This window comes from Mirounga angustirostris, unplaced genomic scaffold, assembly GCF_029215605.1.
Source record: "Mirounga angustirostris isolate CCGP_5_RB_7025 unplaced genomic scaffold, mMirAng1.0.hap1 SCAF_6, whole genome shotgun sequence".
Lineage (NCBI taxonomy): Eukaryota > Metazoa > Chordata > Mammalia > Carnivora > Phocidae > Mirounga > Mirounga angustirostris.
This window is the reverse complement of record NW_026991714.1, coordinates 102,336,331-102,356,335: the sequence shown is the minus strand read 5'-3', so window position 1 is coordinate 102,356,335 and position 20,005 is coordinate 102,336,331. Positions and strand designations below refer to the sequence as shown.

The following is a 20,005-nucleotide window of genomic DNA, read 5'->3' as shown; positions in this document are numbered from 1 at the left end:
ATTGTAGTAGCAAAAAATTGGAATGTCCTAAATGTCCATGGAGAAGGAAATGGCTAAATTATAGTACATTCATATTATGAAATATTGTGCAGTCTTAAGAAAGAATGAGATCCATCTACATGTTTTCACAAAGAAGGACTTCCAAGACCTAGAAATAAGTGGAAAAGCAAACCATGGTTCAGTGTGTGTGTGTGTGTGTGTGTGATATGTGTATGTGTGTAATACCCTTACTTTTTTTTTTTTTAAAAGATTTTATTTATTTATTTGAGACAGAGAGAATGAGAGAGAGAGAGAGCACATGAGAGGGGGGAGGGTCAGAGGGAGAAGCAGGCTCCCTGCCGAGCAGGGAGCCCGATGCGGGACTCGATCCAGGGACTCCAGGATCATGACCTGAGCCGAAGGCAGTCGCTTAACCAACTGAGCCACCCAGGTGCCCTACCCTTACGTTTTTATACATACGTAAAGAACTGCATAAAGGCCTGGGTACCCACCAAACTGTGAAAAGATGCTTAACTCTGGGAAGAGAGTGAGATGTGAGACAATAATAACTCCATATGGCTTGAATATTTATATCAAAGTATATCCATGTATTCTGTAGCTTTTAAATTTTAAGTAAAAAATTTTAATTATTGAATTCATAGTAAAAAAAAAAAGCTGTATTTTTCAGATCAGCCTGTGTACTTTTCTGCAAATATCTGCCCGCAGTACCATTTTCTGGAAGGGATTTTTATTAAGTAATTTACCTCTGTATATTTGTCCTTTTCCGCAGATAATATTTAACTCTTTTGAGAGGTATAATCACTCAAGAAAAAATTACCATGTGGCTCTTTTTGTGTTGGCGTCTGTGTAGGTCCAAGTCCTCATGAATCAGACTCCGATGATCTGGATGAAGAAGACTTTGAATGTTTAGATAGTGATGATGACTTGGATCTTAAAACCCAAGAGACTGGGGAAGAAGCATCTGTAAGAGGAACTCTTAATAATCTCAAGTCATACATGGCCCAGATGGACCAGGAATTGGCACAGACCAGCATTGGCAAAAGTTTCACCACCCAGAAGCAAATGGTACGTGAGTGTTTAACCTCTTCCCCTATCTGAATATCTTAATATTATGAAGGAGAGCTAAAACTATATTTTATCTTAGTTTTTCTTTCTTTCCTTTTTTTGATGATGAATTTGATATTTTGATTTGAAATAAGAATTTAAGATTGCTAATGTTTCCCTAAGGATTATTAACTTTGTCCTCCTAAATATGTTTAATTATATTACTTATTCTATGTTATCCATTAGGATTTAACATTAAAAGTCATGCAGTGTGGTCAGACTAGTTTGTGGTTGCATTCTACTACTAACAGCTTACACAGACTTTAAAAACAGAAAGGATCTTAAATATCCAAATAATTTTCAAGTCTTAATAGTGTTTGTTCTGTGTTTCCTTAATTTAGGGCCAAATTAAGAATTCATCTTCCACTCATTTTTTTATCCTAGTTTTTATACCAGCAGTGTCTAACCTGGGCCTAAGAGACATTATGAAAGAGAGTGGACCCTGGAGCCTTGGGGATTAGGGTTTGAAATCCAGCTCAACCATCCGCTGTGAATATATATCCATTAACCAGTAATCCTTATGTTGTAGAATCAATATGAGAACTAAATGAGACAACAGTGAAATCCATAAGGCCCTTAATGAATGTTATTTACCTTGCTTTGATCATCTAAGCCACATTTAAACTATAATCACTTCCAGTATTGCCCAAACCTAATAGAAACCAAGAAACAATGTTAAATTTATCTAAAGCAGTGTTTCTAAAATATTAATATGTATATGAGCCATCTAAAGATCTAAGTAAAAGTGAAGTAAAAAAAAAAGTAAAATATAGAAAATAAAATGTGGATTCTGGTTAAGTTGGTCTGGGGTGAAGCCTGAGATTTTACATGTCTAACAGGCTCCCAAGCAGTGTTGGGATCAGCATGCTGCTGATTCATGCACTGCACTTTGAATAGCAAAGATACTAAGGCCTATAACTCAAGCTACAGTCTTTCAAATCCTTTCCCAATCTGTGAAACCAGAGAGGTTCAAGTAACAATTCAGAATCTTTGTGGTTGGACTCCACAGAGCCTCGGGGGGGGGATAAAAAGGAAATTAGTTTCTTTCATTTAGAGAAAAAAATTAGATTCTCTCTTTTTAATGTTCATATTTGCGTATCTCTTTTAAAACTCTTAGGCAAGCTATAAATATGTCTCCTTAACTTTGGTTATCTCCCTTGGGCTATTTCAAAACGGGGAAGAAATCCAATTTATAGAAACTTTTCCTAGAAAGAAGTGTGTTAAAATCTCTGGAACCAAATTCTAATATTTGTTAAATTGTGAAGTTTATTAGACTTCATTTTTATTTTCTATCATTAAGGATAAGAAATTGCCTTTTTAATTTAGATTTCAGTTTTACATTATTGCTTAGTTTTTTTTGTAACTACCATCTAATCTAATGGCCTATTCCATGATTTTGTTTTCTCTCCATAAATAAGGGACCTCTATCCCAGACTACCAATAATAATTCAGATGAGGAAGATTCTGGTGCAGGAGGATCTGTTATGACACCAGTGGATATAGACCTGAACCTGGTTTCAAATATACTGGAATCCTATAGTTCCCAAGCTGGACTGGCAGGACCTGCGTCCAACCTTTTACAAAGCATGGGAGTACAGCTGCCTGATAACACTGATCACAGACCCACAAGTAAGCCAACGCAAGATTAGCCAGCACACCTAGCCTCTCTTTTTTTCTTCTTAAATAAATATTGAGTCTCACTGTGCTCATGTATAGTTTAGATGACTCATTTAGTAAAAATGTTTCTTCAGTACAAGTTTCACAGGCTAACTTCTCCTCTGTGAGCCCCAAATGTTGTCCACTCTGCATAAGTCTTTGTGATCTCAGCTGAGGTACATACAAGGTTTTGAAGTCAGCAGAAGAGAGAAAAATCAAGCCCCTGGACAGCCCCTGAGAGATTTACACACTCCGTGTTTAGAACATTAAGTTGATCTTTACTGAGGATTAAAGGAAGAGAAAGGAGGGTGATAGGCAAAAATGAGAAGTGAATGAGTTGCTTTTTTATTCCAGTTACCAGAAATGACCTTTAGCCAGGCTCACTCTGGTGACAAATACATTTGTTTTAATGTTTTACCTGTTTTTGCTCTTCTGCTTCACGGACTGGTGGGCTCTTTTTATCCTTACCACCTTCATCCCTCATTGCCACATGAATATTGTCCAGCCAGGTAGGCCCTGTACCAAAGTTCCTTTTATTTATCTGCCATTTTCAGTACCTCAGCCCTGCCCTCTTTTGCCTCAGCTTTCAGATATCCTTGGAGTTCTAAGAAGCAAAGCCCTCCTCCCACTCACTGCCAGGAAATAAAGTTCAGTGTCACAGCTCCTCTATTAGCCTCTCTCATTTTTCTTTTCCAAATCAACACATTAATCCAAAAGCAAACAGTTACTCCATGGTAAGTTTGAGAAACTTAACATGAATCCTGCACACTCCCCTTTCTATCAGTATTTTCAGATTGGGGATGTGTACACAGGTGCTCACAAACACACCCACAGAGAGAGAGAAAAGATTGGGAGATGGTAATACACATGGACCCTGAACTGTTTTCTTCTAACTGCAAGATATGAAGAAATCTCAGGACCTCCCTTTGGAGAGTGCTTTTCCCTTCTACATGCTGGGTTTAGTTCAGGTCAGGGCAAGCTGCCAACCTAACAGGACAATCAAGTCCCATCACATACTATCCCTCAACATTTCCTGATGAAGGCACTTTGATTTCCCCAAAGTCCTGATGATTTGCCGGCAATGGCAAAAGCAACGACCTTTTGGGATCAAAGGGAAATTCAGTACTTCATCTTGTCTAGTTCTAGAATCTAGTAGACTTTAATGTGTGAATAATCTTAGTGTCTCTAGCACTTGAGTCTTTTATCACAAATTAGTGCCTGAAATCATCTGAAGATACAACTCTTTCCCGGCCATTCCTATTTTCAAACAGACTTCTAACAATTTTTCTTCTGCACATCGCTTCAGTTTTTCCACACTTGGGACCTGGGCTTCAATGCTTATCATACAAATAGATTCCTTTTCTCCCTCCCTACTCCCTGCCCCAGATTCTTACTTTCTACTATTTCCTCACTTCATAAGACGGAAAAATACATCTGAACAAAGGTGTGGAAATTTATTTTATTTCCTCCAGATAAATTCTCCCTTATGACAAAGTATAGAATGACATACATGAATGATGAGCAATCCTAAATTTAGTTTATCCCATAAAACAAGAAATGGTTCACCCTCACTAATCCCTTAGCTGAAGTTACAACTTACAGTATGCAAATGGCAGTGACCATTTTATATTTAGGAAATCAGACATGGCAAAGTGATCATCTTTTCCTTGGGTCACAAGCTGAGCAAGTAACGGCAAAAGACTTAGCTCTCTTAAGCCCCACTGGGATGCAATTACCCCAGCAGAACATCACTGCATCTGATTTATTACAGGGTACTCTGAGGAAGACCTTGGCTCCCACTTTCTTCATCCCTTCAGATGACTTAAAGAAATAAGGCTTTTATTTAAATACCATGTACAAAATACCTGTACATGAATTTTTTAATGTTATATTGTGCCATTTTTCTTAATTCTATGAGGATGAAAGGTAACTCAGTAGTGGGTCGAGATTTGCTATGTATCTTCAATACTAAGATAAAATTAAAATTATACCAGGCATTTTTGCAGTTAGTGTAAACCCAGCGTTAATGAGATACATGCCAAAAGATGTTTGCTTCCAAGACCTCAGTGAAAATGGGTGCATGGGGGCCTATATCCAAACTAATGCTTCAAACTTCCCTCTGATTTTGACAATCGTCATTATCTGTTTGGCATTTTGATTGCCTATGAACAGGAACCTCCTTTCACTGCTATTAGAGGCATCCTGCTGTAGGGTCACCTCCTGCTCTGCCTTAGTATGAAGTTGGAGATGGCCTTTGGTCACCTCCCTTTTATCAACTGATCTCTTTTATGCCCCTCCAGGATACTGAGAAGGGATCTAGGTGGCTCAATCTGAGCTAAGCTGGCAGGGTAGAGCAGGGCGGCTTTCCACCCACTCCTTAATCAGTTGGTGGGCAATGGCTAACTTAGGGGGCAACCAGAATGTCCCATACTGTTGCTGAGTATATGGATTGTTTTTCCTCAGGGCTGTGGCTACCTCATCATGACTGAACCAGCCAGCTGCCTCTAGTTCTTTCAAGTTCACCTGGATCTAAAAGACATAAAGAAAAACAGAATGTAAGGTTAGGAGCTACAAAATTTAGAATACTCTGGCCACAGGTGAGAAAATGTTCCCAGAACTGAGCAGTATCTGGGATCTACAGGCTGGGAGATAATCAGTTTTAGATACTGTGCAGAAGCAAAAGAGGCATAATTAAAAGGTGAGAGTTAAATATATTTTTTTAAACAGTGTAAAAGAAAAAAGTGCCTTTTAAAAATCTTGGAAGCACAAATACTGAAATACTAAAGAGTGGTTAACAGTGAGGTGTAATATATAAATAATTCTTGATTAACTTTCAATTTAAAAAGAACATAAAATTACTCTTCTCTAAGGGATAAGGGATTATTAATGATTATCAAAGGCATAGTATCTTCTTTGCAATGCACATTGTATCTGCAGGAAGCTGAGACAGATGAGATATTATTAATTCTATGCAAACCAAAACACAATAGACTTTGGCAGGTAGGGACCACAATGCCATCTATCAGGATGCTGTAGAAGAGCAAGATGAGGCTGGATAAGACAACATCTAAATCCCTTTCAACCAGAAGTTCCTATGATTTTATATAATTGGTCCCCAACATCCTAACAGACTTGAACAATAAGACCAACCCTGAAATCAGTCCTTTAATTTGATATATTTATTGTGTGCCTACTCTGTATAAGATGCTCTGTTAAGTCCTGCTGAAAAATAAATTGTCACATGACTGAAATACATACAAAGAAGAATGGTAATTGTGCAGATGCTCTGAATTTTCATGGAGATTGCTTCCTTTATAAGACTGCAAACTCCTTAAGGGAACAAATCCTACGTTACACATCTTTGTATAACGTAGACAATGCTGGACTGGAAAGGTGCCTACTGACCATTGTGGGTGAAGCAAAGGAAATATCACAGCCTAAGGAAGCATCAGAACTTACCTCTGTCTGCCCTGGTTGCACAGTTGCATGACAAGCAATCATGAGTGAGCTATTAGGAAAGGGCCAGTGCTGGGATGCAGAGTACTGCAGTCTTTCCACCTCCAATCCCACCTCTTCTGCAACTTCTCTCCTGACAGCCTCTTCCAGACTTTCACCTATAAGCACTCAGATTAATTCAGGACAGCAGCAGGAAGGGTGATACAGATGCCCATTTGTGAAAGGAGCCCCAAACTGGCTCCAAAGTCTCAATTAAGTATTCTTGGGAGAGCCCTAAATCCCTGAGTCTCTACAGCAACAGGACTCAAGTCTGGAGTTGGGTGCTGAACTACAATACTTATACTAGTTACTTAATTAGTGAGAATGCAAAAGAAGAGTGACAGGCTACTGCTGTTCTCAGCTTTAATAAAATTCTAATGCCATGTTTGACCTTTTGCAAATTTTACCCCAATGGACTGAGAAAAAAACCTGTAAATATCTATTGAATTCTAATTAATACAATGCACACTGAAATATTTAGGGAGAAGTGTACTGATGTCTGCAAACTATGTATCAAAGAATAAAATGGATTGGTGGATGGATAGAATGGGTAGATATGTGATAAAGGAAATGAAGAAAACAATTGTAGGATCTAGGTGGTAAGTGTATGGGTGAGTATTAACTGTATAATTTTTTCAGGTATGCCATATGTTTGAAAACTTGCCTAATATTGGAAAATTATAATGCCAGAAGGCTATTTTCTTGACTTGACAAGGAACAGTGTGCTTGAGACTCCAAGCATAAAAGCAACAAGACAAAGAAATACCTACTGTTGTTAAACTTTTGTGTCCTCCAGTCATCTGTACATTCCCTAAACTTCTTACCTATATCACAAAAACCTGCCAAGGCAGAATACATTCCCTTGGGAAAGGAACTCTGGCGGGCAAGCAGGCATCGAGTCCCGTCTGACACCAGAGTAATCACCACAGGAGCCATCTAGGAAAAGGGGATGGAAGACTTAGACATTAGGGTTTGGGGCCTGTTAATGGATGAAGGAATGGATAACTAAGGAAAGCCTTTTAACTGTACAGGCTTCTGTCCCCAGGACAGGCTAGCACAGTCTTCTTGGATTACTGTCCTTTTAAAGTAGTGCTTACCTGTGGATAATAGATAATCTTATTGGAAGGGCACACACGCTTGCTGCCAGCCATATTCTTCTTGGTGGGCTGCCCGCTTCTGCTACAGAACTGATGAGCATCATGCCAACGGAGAAGAGCCTGAGCCTAGGAATACAAAGATAGGCTGATTTCATTTGGAGAGAATGTGAAGCTCATCTATAATAGTGCTGGCCTAGTATTTAGAGCAACTCAAAGGGAAATGCCAATCCCTTTCCAGCTCACCTACTTTAAATGGTTATTAACTGTTTGAACTTTAAAATAAGGAAACTATCTGGAAATACTCCTCTAGCATCTGAAATATGAATAAGAGAAAGTATTATCATTCATTTAAAATACATATATAAACTATTATAATGAATGGCCCATGTACTTAGGACCCAACTTAAAAATAAGATATTTCCAATGTAGTGTAACGCCCCAACAGGTATTCCTCCCCAATAAAGATGGAATTTTTTTGCAAATAAAAATGTTTAGAGATGTCTTTTTAAGTAAAATGAACAACCAAAAGCACTTTAACAAGTGAAGTCTAAAGCTGTGAGGACAAGTCATTAAAGCAATACAAAGTAATTTTTCATAGGAGTAACATAATGATATGTTATGCTATGGGTCATTAAAAATATCAGGAGGCTGATAGATCTGCATTTCTTTAGGAGAAAATGGTCCTGCCAATAATAAGGGCAAAAGAAAGAAGAATAAGCAATCTCCCTACAGCAACTTGTCCTTCTGCCAAGGTTTGTAGGAAGGACTGTGATTTATTCAAGAAGAAACCAAATGTCATTCTAGCCTTGTGCATGCATGCATGTATTCACCCATAAACATTGCTTTACCAAATTTCCTACAGAACTAAGAAGTCAGAACCTACCGTGGTCAGCAAGGAGGCATCCTTTGTATTCAGCTGAAAGAGAGCCTTCCTCAGCTCAGTGAAAGAGCCCTTAAGCTCTGTCTCCATTTCTGGTTTCTCTAAGGAAGCTAGAAAATGAGAACAGAGGATAAAATGAAACAAACACCAAACTTTTCCTTGGGGCCCCTCTCAAGTATGCCTATTAAAGCAGTGTTTCCCAAACTCGCCTGATAATACTTTATTAGGGAAAATAAAAAATATACAGGTTCTCAAGCCCCTACCTGGAGATTCTGAACAGCAGGTGAGTAAGGCCCCGAAATCTTTATTTTTAAACAAGCACTGGGTGATTTCTTATATTCAGGCAAATTTGCAAAACATCAGAGCATAGTATTTCTCAAGATCCTCTTCAGAGTAATAAGAATATTTGCACTAACCACACACTCTCCCTGGAAAAGAGGTAAAATGGCACCTCTAAGCTCCTATCTGCACTGCATTCCAGCATCATTACATTTACAACCAGACCTGGAAGGAGAGAAGGAAAGCCTAGTAGGAACCATGAACCTTATACCAAACTGGTTCCCAAATGCAGGTCTTAAGACCCTGAGCATGGTAACATGTTTAGTCACCTGAGATAAGAATGATGTCATGAATTTTAAAACATTTAAGAAATATAAAATGTATTAAGGTACAGAGAATAAAACAAACATCTGTGTACGTACCACCAAGCTTAGAAAGTATTAAAATATTCTTTATCTTTTAAATGATGATGACAGTAGATGGGTAGTATTTTTTTGGTCCTAACTTAAAAACAAAACAAAACAAGGTTGATAACCTTCGGTATTCACAAAATTTTTTTTGAAATTTTGCTATTACATGAAATCCCTAAGTCTGAGCACCACTGGGAAGTACCCATTAGAAATAATGTTCTATACCATTTATGGAAGAGGAGCTGTTTAGACCTAGATCCAGAGCAAACCATGCTTCATGCTGTTCAGAGCATCCAATCAGCACAGAGTCTTCTATTCTTTGTATGTCCTGTCCAAACTTTGCCAGGAGCCTTTCCAACTCTAAGAAACAGAAAAGGAGAAGGGAAGAAAACAAAGGTTTTTCATTAAATCACCACAGTCTTATTAACCTAGGAAATCATCTACTTCAGCTTGAAGTAGGTATACCTGCTTCTAGCCACTGCCCTGCAGCTAATTAGCTATGTGATCTTGGTCTAATCAGCCTCTCTAGGCCTCCATCTTCCCATTCTGAAGTGTTTAGACTAAAGAAGGAATTCTTGCTGTGTACCACTGTATTCTGTGATTGTATCATGAAAGGAGAATATCCCCTAGTTCAAAAGATACAGTTAATGTATTATGGTGCTGGAAAAAAAAAAAAAAGTGTATGCTTAAAATGCTAGAGACCAAATCAGTTACATACAATGTAGTCTCCAGATTATGCTGGGTGTCTGGTCTAGGGTAGACTATTCATCCAAGATCCCAGTCTGTATAAGACAAGTGCTGTATAGGGAGAAAATCTGTCCTCCTGTGTGTGAAGGACATATTTATTTGTTCATAATACAACATAACATTGCCTTCTGATGGCATCCTGATATTCTTTTGCACTGCTAGAAACTACCTATCCAAGTACTCAACCTCTGACCCATGGAGGAAATTCACTGGCTTTGTATTTAGAAGTAAGTCAGTGTATAGTGACATCATATAAAACTGAAAGTTAGTACCTTGAATGCTTAGATATGTCTATTTACATACCCTTAAAGAGTTCTTAAAACATTAATTTTAATTCACTTTTAAGTTTTGACCCTTCTAGAAGAAATGAAGTCATGATGCAAATCTCAACAGTAGAAGAGTATGCAATTCCACAGGGCTGGAAATCACTGGTTTAAGCAGGGTTTGGCAAAATATTTTAGGCTTTGTGAGCCACGTGGCTCTCTGTCACAACCACTCTGCTCTGCCACTGTAGTGCGAAAACAGCCATAGACAATATGTAAATGAATGAGCGTGGCTGTGTTCCAGTATTTACAGAACAAGCAGTGGGTTCCAATTTGGACAGCAGTTTCACTGACCCCTAGTTTAAGGCAATAGTGGTTCATACCACTACTAAATAATACTTGGGCAACTCAGGTTTATACACTAAATAATTAACTGGTAGAAATAGTTTGAAAAACCTGGACTCTAAAATTGAAGGATCCTTCTCAGGGATTTGATATGGATGAAATTCATTCATGGCCGCAGGCTGGTCCTCTTTGGGCTTACCTAGTAGGCTCTGCCTGGGGGCCTGGTATTGGTGTCCCGATTTCTGAAGCAAAGGAGCCAGGCTATGAAAGAGATAAAATGCTCCTGTCTGCTGGGCTTTTTTACATGCATCATCATCTTCCTTCAGTTCAAATAAATACCTGTATTTTGGAAATAAAGCATTATTAAAACCACACTTAGTTACTTGTACAGCATTCATCTTTCAGAATTTGGTCCTTGCATCCCTCTCCTATCACAGTTATTTCCTTTTATTTATATCCTAAACTGCTCTTTCCCCTGAAAGACTAGGATCTCCTTTAGGGCAGGGTTAGCCTTAGTTCTGTATCTCTAGTAATTAGCATATTGAATGGCTCGATTCAATAAATATTTATTGAATTGAACTCCAAGGGTAATAAATATTTACTGAATTGAACCTCAAGGTACTTTGCCAATATTACACTATGAGGCAAGAATTTACATGCAGTGGAGTGAAAGGAAAACAAGTACAGTGAGGAAACATCAACCACAGAATACCGAGGAATGGGAGCAGACTTTATTATTGTAGACAGAGAGCCAACACCATACCTTAACTCTCTTTCAATCTAGGGAGATAAAGAGCTGTTATCTTCAGTGCATTCGTGCTTCCAACACCTAGTCCTCGAAGTGGACACCATTAGCTCCTTATCTCTACCAGAGACCACTGATGGGAAAGTGAAACCTATACTTGACCTACGCTTATTTAATAAGTGTAATATCTTCAATAGCCAAAATACAAATGTGGAAAAAGACAACATCCTATCATTAGTTTCTCTAGAAGAAATAGTACTGGATCCAGATCTAGGCTTTTCAATCACCTTCATTAAAGATTACCTAAGTTTATCCCTTCAAGAGCCTTGGAAATTGGGTCAGGGTCCACATGATTCAGGGGGTACTGAATGTAGATTCTCCTTCTGAAGCCTTAGGGATAACCATTTTTGCCTATTAAAAGCCCTAAACAGACTCAGATTTATGGCAGATTTTGTCATGAGGTAGGCAACACAGTTTATGGATATTTCCTGTAGGATCTGGGAGCTTTTGTAACACTAAGAGAGTTGGTTCAACATAAAACTACAAAGCAAAATGATAAATGTGCCCCACTGGCATCTTTAGGAACCTATTTTTGACTATATGATAAAAGGGGTTACAATGAGCTCTTCATAAACACAAGACCAAAGAAACCTGAGATTTTAATACTCATGGTATTTTTAAACTTATTATAAGTGACTCACTTCCTGGGGCAAAGACTTAATTCATGTCAAAGGAGAGACATGTGCCACTCAGAAGTTACCAAATATAAACAATAGAACAAACACCGCTGCCTTCCTAAAAGAACAGTAAGAGTGGTACAACCTGTGCTTTGCCCTAATGACCCTAAAAAGCACAACACCTACATAAACACCCAGGTCTTAAATCTGGGGCCGAACTGGAACTGGAACTGAGATCCAAAAAATTCCTTACATTTTCCTTCTCGATCAGGAACACTAATTTGAAAAATTAATTTTCCCCCTTTAATTATAATAGCATGGAAACAACACTAAGATTATCAGACATAAACTTATTTTCCTATTTATAAAAATAAAAAGTCATCCCATAAAAGTCAGAAAATACAGTTAGCAATTTGTTCAAAAAAGGGAAATCAAGAATCTCACCATTCAGAGATTATCACTGTTTACACCTGGGAATTCTTCAAACTATTTATTGGTATCTGTATATAGATAGGTATATTAAGAATCATACCTATTAAGTTGTAGCCTTTTTTTCTTTAACATTCTTTTCATGCCATGTTCTTTATTGATAGAATTTCATTCTCTCATGACTTTTTACTCATTTTAAAATCACTTTAACAGGTGCGCCTGGGTGGCTCAGATGGTTAAGCGTCTGCCTTCAACTCAGGGCATGATCTCAGGGTCCTGGGATCGAGCCCCATATCAGGCTCCTGGCTCAGCGACGAGTCTGCTTCTCCCTCTCCCTCCGCCTCTCTCCCTTGCTCATATTCCCCCTCTCTCTCTCTTTGTCACATGAATTAAAAAAAAATTTTTTTTAATCACTTTAACAGTCATTTTTAGACCATTCAATAATTGTTCAATAATTCAGTTATTGTTCTCAGAGTCTCAGCCTGAGCACTGCAAATAACCTACAATAATTTAAGTACTGCAATTTTCTTTTCTCACTCTCGTTCATGTAATATTGTATGCTTACGTGCCTTTAAATTCTGGACTGGGCACTCATGTTTGGCAGAGCTTTTCATTTAGGAAGCCCTGGTTATGAGTGTTATCTCTTCAGAGGAGTTTTACCTTGCTTCTGTAAGGTGCCCAGGGGTCTTATAAGTCTACGACTACTACTTATATTCTTTTCTTAGGTTGGGGTTTGGGGACCATAACACAGATGGTGCAAGTTTAAACCCCAAAACTATGAGAACAGGCTAGTGATTTCAAATTCACAGATTTCAAATTTGCCCAGGCTGTGACAAAGAAGTCCTTTACCATCTTCCTGTACTGGTGTAGGGTTTTTTTTTCTCCTGGTCTACCTTTAACTGGTAGTTTAGTTCTTTCTTAGAGGTGAGAGGTGAGGGAATTAGAATTATCCACCTTTTTTTCAGGAAACTTCATAAACTATTATTATTCAGTATAGTTTTTAATTCCATCATAGGGGTATACCATCATTAATTTCTCCCTTCTTGTTCATTCATCCATTCAACAATCCTTCAGTGCCTACTATGCGCCGGATATTGTTTTATGCACGAGGGGTACCATACTGGGAAAGACAAAGTTCTTATCTTAATAGAACTTAATATTTAAGTATGTCAGACATTTTAGGTAATATTGGAAATTTATTTATAATTTTTCCAATTATAAATAATTTGCAATGACTACCCTTATATGTAAATCTTAATCATGTATCCTTAATCCTCAATGTAGGATTTTGAGATATTTATATTTTATAATTTAATGGGCCAAAGAGAGAATAATCAGAGCTCAGGTTGGTCACAACTCACCGGGTCTTAGTGACATAAGTTGACAGCAGCCTAAAGTACCAAAAAGACTTTCTCCTGCAACCAATTCCACAATACAGGGACATTGTCAGGTCCTTAGAGAAAAGAGGAGTTAAAAAAAAAAAAGTCATAGTATGCAATTTAAAGTAATGAATCACCAAGAGGTGATATACTTTACACCAGGATAGGATTACTTTTTAATATTAAGGAAAGAAACTGAATAGGAGTCAGATGATCTGGCTTCTAAATTGCATTTGTGCCACTAACTAGCTGTGGGATTTCAACTTTTTAGTACCTCTTTTCTAATCTACAAAATTGCAACCTGTTCTGCCTACCTAATAGGTTATTGTGAGACTCTATTATCTACAAAAAAATATGTTCCTCCTTCCATATTGTAGAATTGTTGCTAGAAGTTAGCTGCTAAGCCACAATTTACATTTCTCTTCTTATATCTAAGCAGTGACAAAAGTAGTTCTTAACAATGGAATGTGAGTGGAAGTGATGTATATCTCTTCCAGGCTGAAGCAGCTAAGAAGTGGGTATGCCTAGGGTGTGCCCAGGTGGCTCAGTTGGTTGAGCATCCGACTCTTGGTTTCATCTCAGGTCCTGATCTCAGAGTGATAGGATCAAGCCCCGCACTGGGCTCCACCATCGGCTTGGAGTCTGCTTGAGATTCTCTCTCTCCCTCTCTCTCTGCCCTTCCCCCCATTCGCATGTGTGCACACTCTCTCTCTCTCTCAAATAAATAAATCTTTTTAAAAAAATTTTATTTATTTATTTGAGAGAGAGAATGAGATAGAGCATGAGAGGGTCAGAGGGAGAAGCAGACTCCCCGCTGAGCAGGGAGCCCAATGCAGGACTGGATCCCGGGACTCCAGGATCATGACCTGAGCCGAAGGCAGTTGCTTAACTAACTGAGCCACCCAGGCGCCCCTAAATAAATAAATCTTTAAATAATTAAAAAATAAGGGGTGCCTGGGTGGCTCAGTTGTTAAGCGTCTGCCTTTGGCTCAGGTCATGGTCCCCGGGTCCTGAGATCGAGCCCCTCATTGGGCTCCCTGCTCAGTGGGAGGCCTGCTTCTCCCTCTCCCACTCCCCCTGCTTGTGTTCCCTCTCTTGCTGTGTCTCTCTCTGTCAAATAAATTTAAAAAAAAATCTTTAAAAAAATTTTTTAAATAAAAAAAAGAAGTGGGTATGCCTTCATCCTCTTTCCTCCTTCTGCTTGGAAGACTCTGGAATGCAGAGTCATTAGATGGAGAAGCCTGGATCCTTGAATCACAGCATGGAGAAAAGCCACCTGCCAACCAAAGGACCCCCCCCAACACACACTTTGGACGATTTATGAGTGAGAAATAAACTTCTACCATATTAAGCAACTGAACTTTTGAAGTTTGTTCCAGCAGCTAGCATTGCTCTAAGACCAGGTAAGACTGGGAATGTCTCCAGAGTAATGGAGAATATATGAAAGCCAAAGTCCCTCTGAGAATGAAGTAAGAGGAATCCTATAGATAAGAAAAATACAAAAATCATGGCCATTAAGAAAATATTTCAAAAGGCAGCTATGCAAATCTATATGAATCTAAGATATTTTCTATTTTGTGTATTCCATTGTGAGAGAAAAAAAATTCTGTATCTTACGAATCCATTCTGTAGGTAATTCCTTTTAAATTGTATATCAATAAGTATTTTATTCCCCATGAAAAGTACATTTCACACTGGCAATAAAAGTCAAGAAGTTGCACTGAAATGAGAAAATCAGTACAGTTAAATAACCAAAGCAAGCTTTGATACTAAACAAATCACTGAGGAACATCTAAAGTTTAGGCTTACTTCTTGGTTGCATAATTATGAATCACTGATGACTAATCCTTGGACAGTTTTGGCTACAATCTATGTCCTAGCCAAGGGTAAAATATATTTAGCAAAGACATTCAACAAAAAGTGTTTATTGAAAACTGACTTTATGCAAGGTCCTTTAAGGAACACAGAAATGTACTGATGAGGGGCGCCTGGGTGGCTCAGATGGTTAAGCGTCTGCCTTCGGCTCAGGTCATGATCCCAGGGTTCTGGGATCGAGTCCCGCATCGGGCTCCCTGCTAGGCAGGGAGCCTGCTTCTCCCTCTGCCTCTGCCTCTCTCTCTCTCTCTCTCTGACTTTCATGAATAAATAAATAAAACATTAAAAAAAAAAAAAAAAGAAATGTACTGATGAAAAACCTACGGTCAAGGGACTCTAGTAGGAGAGAGAAAACAAACATAGCTTTCCCAGAAGGGAACATGTGATATGTGGGTACAACGCACTCTAGGAGAGTATTAAAAGACTTGTGTGATATATTGGAAGAAATATATTTCTTGTATATGGGTATGTCATATGTATATGTCTCATGTACAAACTCTGAGAATGCAAATTGGTACAATATTTTTGGGTGGCAATTTCGGAATATCTATTGAAATGTTAAATAAACATCCCTTTCACCTAGCAATTCCATTTCTATGAATTTATCCTAAGAAGGAAAGGATATGTATAGGAATGTTAACTGAAAGGTATGATAAAGGGAAATAATATACAGCTCTTAAAAATAAATAGAAGAGGGACACCTGGGTGGTTCAGTCAGTTAAGCATCTGACTCTTGGTTTTGGCTCAAGTCATGGTCTCAGGGTCCTGGGATCGAGCCCCACATTGGGCTCTGCACTCATCAAGGAGTCTGCTTGTGATTCTCTCTTTCCCTCTCTCTCGGCCCCTCCCCCCCCACTCTCTCTCTCAAATAAATAAAATCTTTAAATAAATACAAGATAACAGTGGAAACATTCACATATAGTAACAGGGAAAGATATTCACAATATATGTTTAAGTAAGAAAAGCAAGTAATATTTGGTTGGTTTACCGTGATCTAATTAATTTATAAAGGAAAGTACATAGGAGAGCCTGGGTGGCTTAGTGGGTTAAGCATCCGACTCTTCATTTCAGCTCAGGTCATGATCTCAGGGTTGTGGGATCGAGTCCTGCATCGGTCTCTGTACTAGGCGTGGAGCCTGCTTAAGATTCTCTCTCTCCCTCTCCCTCTGTCCCTGCCTGCCCCCACTTCTCTCCCTCTCTAAAAAAAAGAAAAGAAGGGCGCCTGGGTGGCTCAGTTGGTTAAACGACTGCCTTCAGCTCAGGTCATGATCCTGGAGTCCCAGGATGGAGTCCCACATTGGGCTCCCCGCTCAGTGGGGAGTCTGCTTCTCCCTCTGACCCTCTCCCCTCTCATGCTCTCTCTCATTCTCTCTCTCTCAAATAAATAAATAAAATCTTTAAAAAAAATTTTAAAAAAATAAAAAAAAGAAAAGAAAAAGAAAAGGACATATACATATCAGTAAACATAAATTAGATATGTATCTATTTGTATTTTTAAAGTGACTAGAAGTACACATAACATATCATCAACAGGAGTACCTCAGCACATTCCCAGGGAGCCAAAAGGAATTCTTTTGGTGAGTTCCTTGAATCCTGAGAGCCAAGAGCTGTTTGGTTGAGCTATAAGTACCAACTAATCTGTGTGGCCCACTGTACTTGGCTGCCTGATGCTTTGCCTAGTTTCTGTTACAAAATTAACCTTAGCCAGTTGTGGATTATCATGGTCTGCTGACTCTTGGGATGGTCACAGAGCTTATAAAAAACAAAGTCAAGTTCTTAATGTAACTTTGAAAAAATACTAACAATCAAAAGGAAAACCAGACTTATTTCAACTGAGAACTACACCTTCACTGGTACAGTCATAAACCTAGTAGATAAAAATTAAGTCTAATTCCTTTTCTAAATGGTCCCTTGTATATTTTTTATACACATATAAAAACAGTATAGAGATTATTGAAAAGTCAAAGAAGAGAAAACGATTTCCTTAAAAATCTGCTTTAACTATATTTTTCTCTTTTAAATAGATTGTTAAAATTATAAAATTAACATAATTACATTACAGGACATCTAGAAAAGAGAATTATGAGGGTGTCCATAATATGGCCACATAAATATAACTTACGTATTTTCTAATCTTTTTACACATACAACTTCTACATATTTGTAATCAGAGGACACATTTTTGTCAACTTGCTTTCCCATGAAACACATCACAAGCAGTTTTCCATGTTTTTGTATAAGCTATATAATTTTTTTTAGCTGCAAAATACTACATTCAGGTAGACTCATCCTTATTTTGCTAAACATTCCCCTGATTTTAGACATTTAGGTTGCTCTGATTTTAAATTACCAGAAATAAGATACCACTAAATACCTGTGTGCTGATATTTTTGGGTTAAGTTTCCCAAAGTAGAATTACTGGGATAAAATTTAGTTTAAAATCATATGGCTCCTTCTACACATTGCCACACTTACAAGATTCAGTAGTGTCTGGTTTAAAAAAAAAAACTTTCATTTTATATTTTTTTTATAACTACCAAGATTGAAAGTGTTTTGAGATTTAATAGTTCTAGTTCCCCTTTTGCAAACTGTTTGATGTCCTGTGCTCATTTATTTACTGTGGTTTTGACTATTCTAGATTTTAGAATATTATAGTACATTTCCAGCATTTTCCATAATATGATCATAGAAACACATTATAGGAACCAACTGCTATATGTGTTGCTTTTGTGTACCTCAGTACAAAAAAAAAAGGTCTTTTAACAATGAGGATATGTGAAATTACTTTTAGAATGAAAATATAATTTCTTATAACTCCATTACTATTTAGAAATCTAATGCAGGGAAAATTTACTTATTTCTAAATAGTTTGTGATTTTTTACTCTTTTAGGGGTCTTCAGTGCGATATTTTATTCAAAGTGTATTGGCTCAAGGGCTTACCTTTAGTAAACATGCTGCAAAACAACTGGTAAACCTGCCATGATACTCACATCCACATTACAAACAGAATTGTTTTTGTTTGGATTGGCAAGTATTATGGTATTTTATTCCTGATGGCATTCTGGGGATAAAAGTTCACTATTCACGAAATAAGTTTTGGAAGAAAATACTAGCACTGTTATTTTACGTTAGATGACAAGCCCAGGACTGCCTTCTGTTTTATTTACAGTGTCTGTGCGTATCTCCAAACCGAGGAAGGAACAGGCAAGTAAGCACTGAAGAGACTCCGGACTTTTATTCTGGGCTCTCCCACTGACTGAATTTGTGATCTATAGCTGTCACCTAACTCATAGGAGCTTGGTTTCTGTCTCACTTCTCACAGGGGAAGGAAGGAGAGAAAATGGATCTAAAGTGTATTACAACCATGTCAGGTTTTCACATACCCAATTCTCAGATCTGTTAGACTGTACAATCCTCAAGGGTTGGGATTGTATCTTCCCCTATCTATAGCACCTAGCATTGTCTCTATCACAATGTAAAACACAATATAGATAGGTGAATGAATGAATGAATGAATGAATTTATCCCATTTTACAAGTGAGGAAGATAAAGCTTTAACTAATCTGAAATCACAATTTAGAAAGCAGCAGTTTCAAACCCAGGGCTATCTGGCTCCAAAACTCACGTGTTGATGAGAAATACATGGGAAAGCATTTTTCAACATTCATTTACGATTACGTATTTTAAAAGTACAAAGACTGATAGAGATGAAAGATAATATTATTTTTACCAAAAACTATTCAATGAAGAGGCAAGGCTGTTAAGATTAACAATTTCTCTCAAGCCCCTGTAATAAGTAATTCCCACATTTCTCATCCTGTTCATTTTAACAGAAGAAAGATTACTTTGTAAAATACTACAGCATGAAGAAAAGGCCCATCTCGAATCTCTGTGGTTATTTCTACCAAGAAGTTTGGTAGAAATACTGTGGACCTCAATGGAATGAGGAAATAGGCAAAACTGAGGAGCCACAGAATACAGATTTCAAGGTCTCACTAAGTAGCTTTATGGTTTGCTTTCTAAAAAATGTTTCCTCCCTCAATTCAAAAATAATGCAGGCACAACGCAAAAAAGTAGGCAAATTCTATTTTTAAATGACTCTCCAAGAAAGTTCCAGAAAAATATTAGCTTTAGTTAAAAGGATAGTTCCTTAAGTTATGATGCAAAACTGTGGCCATTCCCTGGTTTCTGCAAGAAGGAAAAGACTAAGCTAAAATCACAAAATGCTGTGACCAAGAGCTTTTTTCAAGTTTTGACTATGCCTTCCCATAAAATCCCTCCTGGGCTTAGAACCTCAACAGTTTTCTATTCCGCTGTACTCACTCTGAATTCTGTTGGGGGAGGGTGCCTTCCTAGGCCTCAAAAATCAGCAGAAACCAGGGAACTCCTAACGTTCCTGGGAAGTAGGGCTTCCCTTTCCTAGAGGGACCATTGCGGCCTCTGCCACACTTCCCAGAATCCCCTAGAGATGCACTCTGGGAAATGTAGTTCTGGTTTCATGCTGGCTGTTAAGTCCTCCAAAGTTAACCATGGTTGTAAGCATGCTTTTGCCACACTTCCCAGAATTCACCTAGAGATGCACTCTGGGAATTGTGGTTTAATCCAGAGGCATGCTGCTATCCG

The 20,005-nt window shown here is 38.0% G+C and overlaps 2 protein-coding genes across 7 annotated transcripts in view; one reads left to right on the top strand and one right to left on the bottom strand.

Annotated features, from left to right (window-relative positions):
• The window catches only part of ECD (ecdysoneless cell cycle regulator), a 41,895-nt gene extending 26,210 nt beyond the window's left edge, over positions 1 to 15,685 (top strand). For 2 of the 4 annotated variants that reach the window (XM_064594827.1, XM_064594823.1), the window contains exons 13-15: positions 851 to 1,065; positions 2,523 to 2,733; positions 5,224 to 6,325. In XM_064594827.1, coding sequence (XP_064450897.1) covers positions 851 to 1,065; positions 2,523 to 2,733; positions 5,224 to 5,249 — 452 coding nt within the window. In that variant the 3' untranslated portion in view covers positions 5,250 to 6,325. Of the gene's footprint in view, positions 1 to 850; positions 1,066 to 2,522; positions 2,864 to 5,223; positions 6,326 to 14,714 lie in introns of those variants that run through there. The other 2 variants (XM_064594824.1, XM_064594825.1) reach the window with 2 other exon arrangements.
• On the bottom strand, positions 4,210 to 19,836 carry NUDT13 (nudix hydrolase 13). 3 transcript variants are annotated; one of them, XM_045878051.2, is made up of 9 exons: positions 19,706 to 19,836; positions 13,489 to 13,580; positions 10,476 to 10,615; positions 9,147 to 9,281; positions 8,236 to 8,342; positions 7,353 to 7,478; positions 7,080 to 7,191; positions 6,220 to 6,374; positions 4,210 to 5,289 (listed from the first exon to the last, which is right to left on the bottom strand). In XM_045878051.2, exons 2-9 carry the CDS (start codon positions 13,569 to 13,571, stop codon positions 5,086 to 5,088), a joined length of 1,062 nt encoding a protein of 353 aa, XP_045734007.1. In that variant the 5' UTR covers positions 13,572 to 13,580; positions 19,706 to 19,836; the 3' UTR covers positions 4,210 to 5,085. The 3 variants fall into 3 exon arrangements, with proteins under 3 accessions (XP_045734007.1, XP_045734009.1, XP_054364189.1); XM_045878053.3 differs by lacking the exons at positions 10,476 to 10,615; positions 13,489 to 13,580; positions 19,706 to 19,836 and adding an exon at positions 8,496 to 8,660 and having other exon boundaries at positions 9,147 to 9,284; XM_054508214.2 differs by lacking the exons at positions 10,476 to 10,615; positions 13,489 to 13,580; positions 19,706 to 19,836 and adding an exon at positions 8,496 to 8,736 and having other exon boundaries at positions 9,147 to 9,250.
• Positions 19,837 to 20,005: the final 169 nt, after the last annotated feature.

Excerpts from the sequence above, each read along its gene's own strand:
- NUDT13 (XM_045878051.2), bottom strand. The coding sequence starts at position 13,571 with ATGTCCCTGTATTGTGGAATTGGTTGCAGGAGAAAGTCTTTTTGGTAC. Across the intron at positions 7,479-8,235 it reads ATGCCTCCTTGCTGACCACG|GCTCAGGCTCTTCTCCGTTG; the intron begins GTAGGTTCTGAC and ends TTGTATTCCTAG. Across the intron at positions 6,375-7,079 it reads GGCAGGTTTTTGTGATATAG|GTGAAAGTCTGGAAGAGGCT; the intron begins GTAAGAAGTTTA and ends GAGTGCTTATAG.